Source organism: Lepisosteus oculatus, chromosome 2 (assembly GCF_040954835.1).
Source record: "Lepisosteus oculatus isolate fLepOcu1 chromosome 2, fLepOcu1.hap2, whole genome shotgun sequence".
NCBI lineage: Eukaryota > Metazoa > Chordata > Actinopteri > Semionotiformes > Lepisosteidae > Lepisosteus > Lepisosteus oculatus.
The window spans coordinates 77,553,317-77,567,826 of record NC_090697.1 but is presented as its reverse complement, the minus strand read 5'-3'; the positions used below and the strand labels follow the sequence as shown (position 1 = coordinate 77,567,826).

The 14,510-nt window shown below is 52.4% G+C and overlaps 1 protein-coding gene across 2 annotated transcripts in view; it reads right to left on the bottom strand.

Annotated features, from left to right (window-relative positions):
* Positions 1 to 2,819, bottom strand: part of syn1 (synapsin I) — a 66,444-nt gene extending 63,625 nt beyond the window's left edge. The window contains exon 1 of one of the 2 annotated variants that reach the window (XM_069184864.1): positions 1,278 to 2,819. In XM_069184864.1, coding sequence (XP_069040965.1) covers positions 1,278 to 1,579 — 302 coding nt within the window. In that variant the 5' untranslated portion in view covers positions 1,580 to 2,819. The remainder of the gene's footprint in view (positions 1 to 1,277) is intronic. The other variant, XM_069184873.1, reaches the window with a different exon arrangement.
* Between the last annotated feature and the right edge of the window lie 11,691 nt (positions 2,820 to 14,510).

Below are 14,510 nucleotides of genomic sequence, written 5' to 3'. Positions count from 1 at the left end.
CAATGCACTCCATTGCTGGGCTTAATTCTCCTCCTCCTGAGAGGAGCTGCTTTCTGCCGCCTGCGCTACTGTCAGGCTTCATTCCTGACCTGCTAGATTGTACCACGCTGCGCGTGTCCTCTCTGATGACCCTGTGCCAATTCCACCTGCATGATAACAAGCTAACAGTGCCGGAACAGAGCTGCGTCATGAGTGGCTCCTAAACAAGTTCAAGAGAGGAAACGCATGGAAGTACATTAACGTTGCACTAGCACCAGCATGGAAAAGAGAACACGGTGCAACTCTCAACTGCTTCCCCGCAGCCCTCCTATCTATCAGCTTTTCTTTGCTTCAGCATGTTGGTGTCCTGGTGTTACATCAGTGCAGACTGCAGCCGGCCAATCCCTCAGTTCCTCAGTCATCAGTCACTGCATGAATCAAGACCCAAGGCTAATCATTTCAAACCGGCTTCAGGTGACCCGTTTTAACCAGTGGGTTTCATCTCAGCCCTGCGCTCGCCAACAGGACGTTCCCCTGAAGAGCTCTGTGCAAGCGGTACTGCACCAACAGCCAGGAATCACGCAGAACGTGTCCGGGAGGTCAGTAACGCACCAGTGAAGCCACACAGCCTGCAGTCCTCCCGGCCCTGCTGGTGTGATGACTCCAGCGCTCTGGCCAGGGCTCAGGCTCAGGCTCAGGGCACCCTGTGCTGAAGAGGGCTTGGCTGCACCGAGCCGCTCTTCATCAGCAGCGCCACCTGCAGGCGGGACTCACGCAGAGCCGCTCAGGCCGGGCCCCCGGGCCCTGACCCGGTGCGATCCCAGGAGAGCGGCAGGCCGGAGCGGTCAGGCACGCTGGGAAACAGCTCTGGGCAAACCGTCCCGGAAGAGAGGCGGGCCTGAGAACCAGAGCGAGAGAGACCACCGACACGCCGAGACCACAGCACCAGAGGAGCAGGAGGATATTCCTGCTTAATCTGATCCTGTGACCACCACTTCGCAGGTGCACCTTCAGTCTAAAAGCAGTTTCTGTGAAAACTGTGCCCTGGGCTTCTCCCCCGTTCGGCTCGTTTTTTTCCCTGCCTGACGACCCCGAGACTAAGAGATGCCCCATTCCCAGCTCCAGCACTCGCCTCTCTCGGTACAGATACACCCCCGTCATGGCGGGGGTGAGGCTGCAGCGTGTTTACAGGACCGCAGAGTCCCTCCACGCCGAATCCCCTCTGCTCTGGGTTGTAACAGAACGCATGCCTTCATTTTCACGCAACGACATTTGCCCTTTCAGCCGCAGCGCCTTACCAGTCCGTCTGTTGGTCGTCAATGACCAGCAGGATCTTGGCCCTCGACGGTCCGGTGGCTCGGTCCGTCGCCTCGCTGAAGGTCGCCGCCGCGGCCGCCGTGGTCTGTTTGACGGCGTTGGAGATGGAGGAGAAGAAGCCGGAGCCGGCGGACTGGCTGGAAGACTGGCGCCTCTCGGGCGGCCCGGGCGACACCGCCGGGCTGGGCTGCGGAGGGTCGGGCCGCTGCAGGTCGCTCATGTAGCCGTTCGGCAGGTTGGACATGAAATTGCTGTCCGACAGTCGACGACGCAAGTAATTCATCGTGGCAGACCGGGGCTGCGTTTGACAGATGTGACGTTTCTTTGCTTTCTATTGGAAAAAATGTATCCTTCCGCGGGGCGCGACGCGCGGTGTCGGGTCCGAAGGCGACTGGCGTGGGGCAAGGGCGGGGGCGAGGTGGCGGCTCCTCTCCGGCACGCCGGCTGGCCAGGCGGAAGGGCAGCCCGCGACAGCAGCCGAGCCGCAGGTCAGCTCTGGAGACCCAAGCGGCGCAGCAGCTCGCTGTCGGTCGTGACGGTCCGGCTCTGCGGCGCGCTGTCGGTCCGTCCGTCTGCTCGCTCTCGGCTCTGTAACAAGCGGCAGGAAAACACGCTCTTCTTCAATGCGGGTGCGATTTTTTTCTGATAATCTTCAAAAGAAACCGGGGGGTGTGAGGGATCGCCGTGCTGTGTTCACCGCAGAGGCAGTCTTATGCTTTCCCGTCCTCCAAAAGCATCTTCACACACAGCGGTCTTCAGCGTCAGGTCCTTCCCAGTATCTGGCGTGCCCGGGGTCTGCGCGTTTCTCTTATGATTCAGAACCTGCAGCACCCGGTTGTTCGAAACGCTACTTGCTAATTGGTCGGTTTATTTATTTTCATTTCAGAATTCGAACCTGAATCGTTCACCTGATTACTCGATCTATGCGTGCCTTGGGGAGCTCTTCGATTCGAGACGCAGCCCGTTTTCTTCCCGCCCGAAGCGAAGCCGAGGTCTGGCAGCGAAACTCTCCGCGCAGGTGCGGCGGGTCCTGTCCCGCTATTCCGTCCTGGGCTGAGCCGTGCGTCTCCGCCGGAGTCCGGACCGCTAATAACGAGCTCAGCAGCGTTTGAGCCTCGGAGGTGGAGAGAGAGAGGGGGAGGGAAGGAGGGGGTGGGGGCTTATGAATCTACAGCAGTCACCCCCCCCCCATTCCTTCATCACTTCATTCAAGCCGCGCGATGCCTCTCCCTGCCCTCCTCACCTCGCCACCCCTGCGTCGCACCCGGCCTGGGAAGTGGTACGTGCCGGGGGCCCGGGACGCCACTGGAAATCAAAGGGCTGAGGCGCTCGGGATGATCCAATTAACGCAGGACGGGGGAGGGGGGTAAGGCGCTGGTGATTGAGAGCAGTTGACGTGGGAGTTCATGCACGGCTGTGTTCTGTGGGTCTGTGAATAATCCTTCACGGGGATCGATGGATTATCGGATCGATTGATTCTCCCTCTTCTCTGCCTGTACACGTTTCGTTTCTTCAAGCCTCAAGAGCACGCGGGACTGTGGGCAAAATCAGAGAAAATGAATGCGATCGCTCGTGAAATGGAGGCTCCTGTTTAATCTGAAATATCAAGAAAGATGCTCACCTGACGAGCGCCGGCTCGGTTTTCCTCCGAAAGAGTCCCTCTGATTTAAAATCGTGATCGTCCCCTCAGAGCGCAGTCTTATACAAGCAGAGAGATTTCGTAGGAGACCCCCGAGGTCTTCTGTCCTTATTGTCTGTGCCCCGTCATAACGGCTGTCAAAGACAAGAACACGGGAATGTCGCAGACCAGTCACTGTCGAGTAGTTCGCAGGTGATTGATCTGTGCATCTCATCCAGCTGTTTCTTGAAAGAAATCAGGGTATCGGTTTCAAGAGGTTGGCTGGGCGGCTTGTTCCACACTCCCACCGCCCTTTGCGTAAAGTCGTGACCAAATGCGGGACCTTCTGTCGTGAAGCAAGTCTCATGGCTGTAATTGAACAGGATTCTTGACGGCTTCTAACAGAGAGTTTTGTAGTGGTTTCAGTCACCTTGACCTCTGCTGCTTCTGCAGAATCAGCCTCGTTAAGACAAGAATCCTGCCTGATGGAGCTGGAGGACCGAGGGCCTTATTTAACTGTGTATACACCTGTGCAGCAGGTGTATCATTATATATCAGGTAAGAGGTGTGTTATTAGACCTGTAAGATAGCACTGTCACTTTATGCTTATAACAACTCTCCTTCATTCCTGCTGCTTCAGACCCACCAAACTGCACAAGATAACTGCAACGTTTCCGCCTTCCAGCCCATCCTTGTACAATGGCTGACACCTGTGTCCCAGGTGCTGCATTTACTGTATATCTCCTGTCCAGTCCTGTATGTCCTGTCCAGTCCTGTTTTCCTGAAGCCGATAGCCTGTCCTCAGAGCAATCAGTTACTAATGAAGAAACGGGAAGGATGATTCCTCTCACCTGTGACCTGTTCTCGCAGGACTCTTCCTGTGTGTGCGGTGCTGTGGGATCCCGTAGGATGAAAATCTCTGCAGTATATACATGAAATGACTAATTATGAATTAATATGAGAATATCAGTCTGGAAACTGCCTTCCTGCAGTCTGGTGAAGACTATTAGCTAGGCGTGGGATATCCTGGAAGGCTAAAGATGCTGTTCTCACAGGAGACGTGACCTGTGTGTTTCTGATGGTCTTGTCAGATCCGTGTCAGACACACTTCCATGGCCTCCTGAACCAACATGGCTGACAAGGAGGGAGAAGTTTTCTAAATTACATTCAAAGTTATTTGAATTTGATGGAGGTTTTGTCTCACAATGATTATGAGTTCCATGAGCTGATGACAGCAGAGATCCTTACAGAGGTCCTGTCCCCTCACAGCCAGCAGGGCTGTAGAGACTCCAGGAAGCTCACCCAGGACCAGGATCATCCTCTCTGCCCATCTGCACATGTGCAGCTCCGCCCCCTTCTGTCCTGAATCTGGAGCAGCTCCGCCCCCCTCTGTCCTGAATCTGCAGCAGCCCCGCCCCCTTCTGTCTTGAATGTGGAGCAGCTCTGCCCTCCTCTGTCTATTGGAATTGAATATTGGAATTGCTCTACCCCTATTTGTCCTGATACTGGAGCAGCTCTGCCCAGGGCAGAGGTCAGGTGTCTGGTCAAGGTCAGCTGAGCTTCCTCACTGCAGGGCTGGGGAGGGAGTTCACAAGTCCCCAGGGAACAAGACGCTGGTGTCTCCCTGTTGCCCCTGCGAGCCGGTTCAGTGCCTGTGGTCACTGGCCAAGAAAAGCCCGGAGCCCGCAGGTACTGCGATGCAAGGCTCAGATCCGGACTTTCTAAGGATGAGAACAGAGCTCCAGGAGCCGAGCCACTGTTTTTTGTTGTGAAGAGAGACAAAATCGTCTGCCCTCGTGATCCTCAGTGTTGGTTACATTTATACTTTTTCTGCAAAGTTTTGTCTTGGACCCACAGTCTTACACTCCAGCTGGATGAAGCCGGAGTTTCTTTTTCTGGAATGATTGTGTTATGCAATGCCTTTTACATAAGATTTCCGTGCACTGCGCGAGTGAGAAAGGTTGCTGTGAATGAAAGTGCTTTGTTTTGAAACAAAACCGAAGGAAGAGGAAGGAGATTTAGGGAGGCTGTTTCTGCAGGGTCAGAGTGGACACGAGCCAGGACAGCAGGCACACCACTCCTCCTGCACACCCCCCTAGGAACTTTAATGAGCAAGTAGCCAAGACCTCAATTTAACATCTCGCGCGACAGCAGTGTCCTCAGGCCCCGTATCAGTGTGGATATTCCGATCCAGAGCTCCATCTATGAACTGTCTATGAGTTACATCTCTCAACACCAGCAGACCCTGATGATTTCTTAGTGTTTAGCTGCCTTAGCCCCTGTAGAGCCCCTGTGTCTCAGTGATACATTAAAATATCCCTGTAGTGATGGAGTCCTTCTTTAACAAGAACGCTATTGATGTGTTCTACTGTGAACACCTGTGTGGAGGATTCATTTTGCACATTCACAGTTTCTTTCTAATCTTCAGCCTTGATCTCATGTAATCACATAAACTATACTCAAAGACATTAAAAACTAGCATCTGTGGTGTTTTTGCATGTTAACTTCAGCTTTTAGCATTGTGTATTATTTTTAGCCTCCACTGTAATGTTCTTTTCTGTCTCTCTTGCTGATCCCAATCTCCTTTTTCAGCTGTAGCTCAGTAAGCTATTTTTCTGTTTTGGGCCATTTTTACAACACTGGCCAGTTCTCTGTCAGAGACCTTCATCCCCAGCAGGGCTGAATCTGGATTCACATGTAGGTGTAATAATGTCGACACACACATCCAGACGTTAGATGCGCATTGCAGCGAAGCGCTCTTGACCGTGACGTGGACGCCACGGTGTGTTTATGCTTCTGCCCACTGTTGTCCTTGTGCTGATGATGTCACTCCCTTGGAGTTCCAAGCTGACATCATCATGACATCATGTCATCAAACATCAGCAAGTTGAGTCGCCTTGATCCCTGAAGCTCTTTCCCTTCGCTCCCCCAAATTCACCCCGCTTACAAAGTCACTGCGGTCTCCTCTCGCAGCTGTAACTGTAGGAACTGGCCTGTCCATTCTTCCACGTGCCCCTAAGCATACAGAGCCGCTCTCTGCTGTGCGGAAGCCCCGTGTCCTGGCTGCTCCTCATTCCCCCAGGAGGTTCCAATTTTCTGTCCGCTACCTGTGTTTTGTTTTTCTGTAATTGCATTTAATGACACACTGCCATTAAACTTCCTTTCAAGAAACTGGGAATTTTTTGTTCGATAATTACAGTGCTGACACTGAGCTAATTTTGCAGACAGGCGCTACCACCCAGGAGTTTACGAGCTGGTACGTGTTTATCTGCAGAGCACATGTGAGAAAAGCAGCCTGCTCGGGCAGGCGTTGTGAGAAGCACTGTGCACACAGATATGTACACAGTAGGAAGGAGCAGGCACGGGTGAATCCCATGCTCACGTTTCGGGGGAATAAGTTCATCTTCTGAAGGAGAACCAGCTGCTGAAACGTCGTGTTTTCCTTTCTAATTTTCCAGTTGGGTTTCACCTGCACTAGTCCCTTTACAGCAGGGGAGCCCATCCTGGTCCTGCTGGATTTCAGGAATAAGCTCCTTGACTGGGACATTTGCAAGTACATTTTTGACTCTAGAGCTTGAGATTTGATTTTAGTTAGGAAATCCAACAGTTAGCTGCCTTCAATAGGTTAAAAATCTGAAAGGAGTCACACAGCTTGAATTAATCCTGTTATTGAGTCAATTATAAATTCACTGGTGTGACAGGCCCTGTTTTGCTCCCCACTCGAATCGCTTCACAAAAAACCTGACTGGCCCCTCCTTTGCAGTTGTGGTGCTCTAGCAGTGCTGAGGCTGGCTCAGTGTCGGTGTGGCTCGGGCCGGGGAGCCTCAGGACCAGCTGGCTCGGAGGGCTCTCTCTCTCACTGCCTCACTCTCACACATACAGAGGCTGCTTATTCAGTCAATCTGTCACTCATGCACAGGTATTGCATTGTGAAGAACGAGGCGCAGGTTCTGGCAGTTGAGATTCACCTTCTCAAGGACAAGAACAGAGCACCCCAGTAGACACCAGTCTTCTGAGTCTCCACCAGGGGGCGACTGCGGCCGTTGTAAGATGAACAGTGGCCATAATATGTTGGTATAGCGCCCTCTGGCGTGTATTATTGGAGGAATACTGGTACCTCTTTGATTCGCTAAAATTGTCACCAATTTTCACTGCTCTGCAATGTGAAGTTTTTGCCAGGCATCTGTCCCAGCAGGCTAGTTATTTTTAGAAGCTCCCTGTAGTCTAGTGTTCAGGCAACACTGTAGGTCTTTCCAAAACAATACCTTGGTTTCATGCCACCCCCCACACATGTAGGCTTTAAAGTCTCAACACAGTAACAGCACTGTGCTCCTCACACAGTCCAGTCCAGCGCGAGAGCGAGGTGCGCTCAGATCGCCACAGGCCCCCTGCAGCACGCCTGGCCGTGAAGGGGTTAAGAGCTCAGGCTGCATGGGAGATTATTGTCATGCTGCGCTGCTGGTCAATTTTAGATGAATTCCTTCTATAAATAACCCACAGCTCTGTGAGTCTTTCTTTTTTATGGGTAAATCCCTCAAAGCTGCCGTTTTATGTGAGTCTCGCATCTCCAGTAAATAATGATAACAGACAGTTTACTGCTCAGTAAAACAGGAAAGCCAGGTTTGTCATTCTGCCTCTCCGGCGATGAAACACTCAGTCTTCACACTGAGTCTCTTCCAGAGCTCTCGGCCCCGGAGCCAGTGCCTCCTGGCATCTCCCCAGACCTGCTCCCTCATCTCCAGTCCTTTCAAGGCAGCTGATCCAGCGCGCACCACCCAGGAGCACAACAAGATCCCACTCGCCGGGCTACAACACTCCATTCCAGGTTTACACCGCTACAGTACGTCCACTCGGAGTGTGCAGCCGAGCAGGGATTTCTGATCTAAGATACTTCCTGCAGGTTTAAGGTACAGACGAGTGCTGAGCTTTATATCTGTGTAAAGCAGTTTGAGTGTTGGTGGTGCAATTAAAAGAGAATCCACACAGCACGCAGGAGGCCTGGCAGCCTGTGCTCATGTGGCCCTAGTCCCTGCCCAGCCAGGGCTGCTGCTGCTCGTGAGGCACCAGGGTGGCGCTGTGGTCAGTACTGGAGCCCTGGGTTCGGTTCCTCTGCGTGGAGTTTGCATGTTCTTCCCGTGTGTGTGTGTGTGTGTGTGTGTGGGTTTCCTCCAAGCGCTCCGGTTTCCTCCCACAGACATGCTGGTGGGTTAATTAGCTTCTGGGAAACCTGGCCCTGGTGTGTCTGTGTGTGCCCTGTGCTGGTCCACAGTGTACCCGGCTCTGTGCTGGTGCTGGGCTGGCCCTGGTCCTGTGTTCTGTGAAGCAGTTAGAAAAGTCATGGATGTGATTGCTTGAATCTCCCCAGTTAGGACCTGCAGACCACACCCCTCTCTGCCCGGAGCTCTGCTGTGTCTGAGGCGTTTCAGACCCAGCCCAGTCGGCGTTGGAACACGAAATGCCTGAATCGGGTCACACGCCGCTGTGCTACAGCTGTGCCGCAGCGGAAACACGCAGCGATCAGTGATCAGCACTGTCACAGCCCTCGCCTCACACCCTGCACGGACACACAGACCAGCCGTGCGCAAAGGGGTACCGATTTTATTGTCGAGGTTTTCAATGTTGTTTATTGTGACCTTCAAGCATTTTTTAGTAAAAAATATTTTTTATCCTATCTTTAAAAGAAATCAGATTCTACCAATACCTGTTAGAAAGGACTATGGATACTGATACCAAAAAAGCCATCTTAAGCCAACCAATTTAGTTTTCATTTAGAACCGTAAGATAAATCAATGGACAGTACCACGAGCAAGCCTGTGGGAGGACGAGTGCACGCGGCTCTGTCGCCCTCCAGCGGTGACGCGCCGGAAGTGCATCGAGCCGCGCGGGGCCGGCGGTCCTGGTCACGCGGCTCTTGGCTCGCCCTCGGACGCGACTGATGTCGCACGGTGCCCACCAGCGTTACGACTGGGTGTCGCAGGAAAAGAGGTACATGCCAGTTCTTACCCCCGTAGGGTAACACGGCTCTTCTGAATGGGAGGCATTATTTATGTTGAAGACATCGTAACAACGCGTCCTGATGATCTTACACGCCTCGCAAGACTCCTCGAATTCCTCTCCATCGCCAGCGTTCACATTCCTGTGTTTCTCCATGAAAAAGGAACAGTGCGACTGGAATGCTGAGGAGGTCGAGGCGCATCACCATCATCTTCATCGGCAGCATTTCCGCGTTGAGAGAAATCAGCACATCACCTTTTAACTGGACATGCTGTAAAGTCTACATACCGGGTGAGTATATACTTAACACAGTAGAATATCTAGTGTAGTATATAGTATATAGCTTATACAGTGATTAATTGCTGACACTTCTATAGCACTTTTCTGGACACTCCACTCACAGCGCTTTACAGGTCATGGGGATCCCCTCCACCCCCAGCTGTGCAGCCCCACCTGGATGATGTACCAAAACGCTCCCCACACACCAGCTCTCAGTGGGGAGGAGAGCAGAGTGATGAAGCCAGTTCAAAGATGGGGATTATCATGAGGCCATGACTGGTAAGGGCCAGGGGGAAATTTGTCCAGGACACTAGGGTTACACCCCTACTCTTTTCAAGACACGCCCTGGGATTTTTAATGCCCGTAGAGAGTCAGGACCTCGGTTTTACATCTCATCCGAAGGACGGCACCTTTTTACAGTATAGTGTCCCTGTCACTATACTGGGGCATTAGGACCCTCGTGGACCGCAGGGTGAGCGCCCCCTGCTGGCCCCACTAACACCTCTTCCAGCAGCAGCCTTAGTCTTTGCCAGGAGTCTCCCATCCAGGTACTGGCCAGGCTCACACTGCTGAGCTCCAGTGGGCTCCCAGTTGTGAGCTTCAGGGTGATGTGGCTGTTGGCAGATGGTAGCCTATAGTATAGAGCACGTAGCACGTAACATACTGCATGCAACTGGTCCGATGTCTATACATTTTAACAAGACTTGACTGGGTCAGAAGCGAGAGGGAGACATCAGGGTGCTCCCTCTGGAGAGGCAATAACAGTAGTGTACACTGTCCTGTGAGAGGATCGCTGTCTTGCACAGCACAGTATGTACAAGAGCTAAACCAGCTGTTCCTTTCTCCTGACTCTTACTGTCCTGCAGGCTCAGCCCTGGGGCTGCAGGAGACTCTCATGAGTCACACCAGCCTGATCCAGCAGCAGAGAGAAACCTACAGCCAGTCTGATCTGAATCTCCTGTCTGTGTGCAGCTGCTCTTCCAGCTGCTCACCATGCTGATAGTACAGGTTCTGCAGCTCCTGAGGTCTGATCTCGCCAGGACCCTCCGGTACAGCAAACGCTGCGCCCTGCACTGGACACTCTACTGCAGAGAGACTGGACCGGGTCAGAACCGAGAGGGAGACATCAGGCTCCTCTGGTATACAGTGACACTGATGGGCCAAAAGGTGGCACACTCTCCTCCCCCTCTGGACCTGGAGTTCCAAACTCATTCCCCTGTAGGATAACGTATAGGGTGAATTCTATTGGAATTGAGGTTCCCCCTGTGAATATTTGTGGGGGCGTGCTCCGTGACCCCAAGTGCCCATTCTGGCCTGTGCAGACAAGACAAGGGTCCTCATGTATTCACACCGGGTGACTGACCACCCTTCATGTTCTTCTTATTACGGGCCTTGTTGCGGATGTCTTCAGAGCCTCAGCTATGATGAATGGTTCTGTATATGTGTGAGCTGCTCTTGTCATCTGGGGGGAACGGGGCTCGGCTCAGACAGGCTCTGACCTTCAGCCAATGCTGTGGTGACAGTGGGAAAGAGCCAGCAGGTATACTGGCAAATTCTTCGGACAAGCGTCGACTCGTCCCTGGAATAACAGCAAATTCCTGCAAATTTCCCTAACAACCACATTCCGCAGCATACATTCTCACAGCGCAGCCAGGGGAGGAATCCGCTTGCCTGCTCTTCTTCTCTGGTTTCTAATCCAATACTCTCCTCTGATTTGTCCAGACCTGATAGAAACATTCAGCAAGTCAGGGTGCAGTAAGGCAGCAGGCGGTGTGTCTCAGTGCCTGTGGATTTGTGGATGAGTGTCTCTGAAAGGGAAGGTGTTTGTGTATTGGTGTGTGGGGGGTAATTAAACGTTCCAGATGCCATTTGTTTTCACAGCCGTCCCAGTTTTCCTAAACCTGTTCTTCCACTCCTCGTCAGAGCTGATGGTAATTAGTTCTGCTTTTCCCTGAGTCGCACACAGGCCCCAGACTCACAGTGCTCACAAGACCCCTGGTCGGTTTGCCTGCTGGCAGCTCAGAGGGCCCCTCAGAGCTCCACTGTTCTCTTGGGGAATTTCCTGTCTTTACAACCTCTCTCCTCCTAGAAACAAAGCATAGGTTTTCTTTCATCTCGTTCTCAGAGCCTACGGGGACAGCTGTCCTGCTGTGCTGCTGAAAACACAGAGGTGCCAGTTTCCCCGTGGAATCTGCTGAAATGTTCCCGGCCTCAGCTCCTGGTCGGGCCAGAGGGAGATCGGACAGAGAGGCTGTGTCACACTGAGGCAGAGCTCTGCTCCTGTCCTCTGAAACCACAACCTGTATCTGATTCCTCGTGAGGACGCCCAGACGCCCAGGACACAGGGATCAGAACCACCCTGTTGTCCTGAACTGCGATCGACCGAGCAGAGCAGGCCAGAGCAGGCCAAATCCTTCTTCCAATCGGAGGCAGAGGTCCAAGCTCTGGGAGAAGAGAGAACAACAGATCTTACTGACAAGCATTAGACAGGACAGAGAGGGTAGGAGATTGAGCTCTTCTGTCTGGGAACACTTCCCTGCACACACTGTGACGGCTGGTCAAGAGACTGACACAAGCCATGAGAGACTGAGAGAGACTGAGAGACCAAGAGAGACTGAGAGAGACCAAGAAAGACTGTTATAGGTCTGATATGACAGAGACTGATACAGGCCAATAGAGACTGAGAGAGACCAAGAGAGACTGACACAGACCTAGAGAGACTGAGAGAGACTGATAGAGACCTATAGAGAGTGAAAGAAGCCAAGAGAGGCAGAAAGAGGCCAAGAGAGTCCAGTATTTCCATTGCAAGAAGCGAGGGGTCCTAGTGAGGGTGTTTCTTCATTAGGAGGATGAATAGAGAGCAGTTCAGTGTGGGCCCAGCTGCAGGCAGGAGTGAAAGGCCAAATACCTGTGGGACTTACTGCTGGCGTCCTCTCTCACTGTCCACCTGTAAGAGGAATCTACCCAGAGATTCACCGCTGTCTGCAAGTTCCCAGTCCAGCTAGACTCTCAATTGCTTTCATTGACCACATGAACTTCACCTTTTTTTCATTTCTTTCAGCACCTAGTTGAAGTTACAGGTTTCAAATTGCTTAATTCAGATTGAAGAATTACAGGCTGATGGAGTTACAGGTATCAAATTTCTTAATTCCTTTAACAATTTTACAAAACAATTAAAAGGTAAAAGGTGCCTAGACCACAATGTATCAGGATAATTAAAGGTTAATTTAAGCAATAGGCAGTTCATTGGAGCAAAAAGCAGCAGACTGGGGTGTCACTGGGACAGCTTGGTGAAACAGCTTTCCCTGCCCTGCCCATGCCTTTGGGTGTTGGAAACCTGGTGAAAACATAGGGGACATGCAAACTCCACACAGACAGGCACTCAAACTAAAATTTTAACCAGGATCCTGCAGCTGTGAGCTACACCTCCCTGCCTTTCTCGTCTCAGGGCTTTATTAGGGAAAGGCTTGCAGTCATCTCCCCATAGTGCCTGATATCCTCTGATTTGTTGTCGTTGATCTGTTGTTTGTGTTGCACCCTGCGCTGTAAGTGTGGCTGGGACTGTCTGTGAAAAAGAGGAGGGAGCGACGCTGCACTTCTGTTCAGTGTGGGAAAAGAAAAACAGTCTGGGTGAGACCCATCAGCAGCAGAATATTTCCGTCTCTGGAGAAATTCCCGTGTTTACGGCTCGGGGCTCTCTGTGGATAGTGCCGGCCTGCGGTTTGAGGAGAAGACAGGCCGCACACAGGCCCCAGCAGTCAGGCGGTCAAACGGACGGACAGGCAGGGATCTGGGTGGGTCAGTAATTTCGGCAAACAGAGCCCACTGGGAGCACATGCCACTGCCCCGGACTGCCCAGTGCTCTGACCGCCTGCCTGTCCACCTCTGCAATCCCAGTGCCCCGTGGAGGGCTGGGTCTAACCCCGGAGGAATGGAGGAAAACCTCCCATTTCCACCCAGGAGGAGGGTTTCATCTTTACGGGAAATCGGGAAAGCCACGCCACACGGGGGCCGGGGGACTGGAAAATGTGTGCGGTGGAGGTGGTTCATTTTTTTGGTTCCTAGGAAAAAATGCAGTCGGTGGAGAGTGTGTGATCAGCAAGTAAGGACCTGCTGGGCCCCACCTCGGAGCTGCCGAGCCGCACAGCGCCCGCGGACACAGAATTCAGCGCCCGCAGCCCCACCCCTCTCTCCAGCCGGGGCATCTGGGAAGGGGACGCACGCTGCGGCCTCCGCCACAGGCGCTCTCCTGCCGGGAGTATGAAGACACGATATTTCCTTTTGTATTTTACAAAAAGAGGATTTTTTACACGTGTGTTAGAACCAATGTCTTGTGCTTCTCTCGTCTGCCTTGCTGTCATGGTTTTCTCTGATATTCTCGGATACCGGAGCTTTTTGGGGAGAGACACACCACGCTTGAGACCCTCATTCTCAGTTTCCCTGCACGGAATGAAGGGGGATCGGTAACTGATTGTTCTGTGTGAACTATTCAGTCTGGACTCAGTATCCTGGAGAGATTCTGGGCTCAGGAAGCACACTGCTCTTCTGAAGCAGAGCCCGCACTGTGCTTCAAAGCCAGCACCATAAACATCAGACAGCTGGCAAACACCAGCTAGGAAGCACAGCCTCATTAGCTGCAGATAGAACTGGCACTTCAGGGTAATTCATTGCCAGCACTGTAAGTGAGACGCTAACTTCATTCAGTGGCTGCAGGGGTCACTCTTGCGCAACGGCTCTGTGCGGATGAGAATGATCTAGATTCAGGAATGAAAAATATCTGGACCTGAAGCCTTTCACAGCTGAAATTGTAATTCAGTTTAATCAAATAATCATTTATATATGCAGGCAGATGTTAGCAATGACATTTTCTTTCCCATCGTTATTTGGCCAAACAGTAAAAGCTGGCACTGAACAAAGTCACACACGTGTGTCTCTGCTGCTAAGTTATTCAGCTGCACTGTGAACAACAGGCACGGACTTCAGCAGCTCCTACTCCTCCGGCGGAGCCACTGTGTGGGAATGAAAATGATCTTCATGACTGTTTTGTCTTCCACGAACGAGGCGGAACTGTGGGGCTTTTCTCTGATGTTATCCATCAGAACTGACCGACCCAGCGGAGACGTGGCACCACTGCGGGTGGGCAGCAGGAGATGGGCAACTAGCCCAGCGCTGGTCAGTGTGCATGCAGCTGGGCTCTGCCGCTCCAGAGAGAGGGAGAGAGGACGTGGGCTCAGTGCCTTTGGTGTGCACAAAAACCTGTTTGCCTACTTGTGGATTGTGATTCAAATGCAGCCCTAATGACTTTGGCACAGTCAGCTCTGAG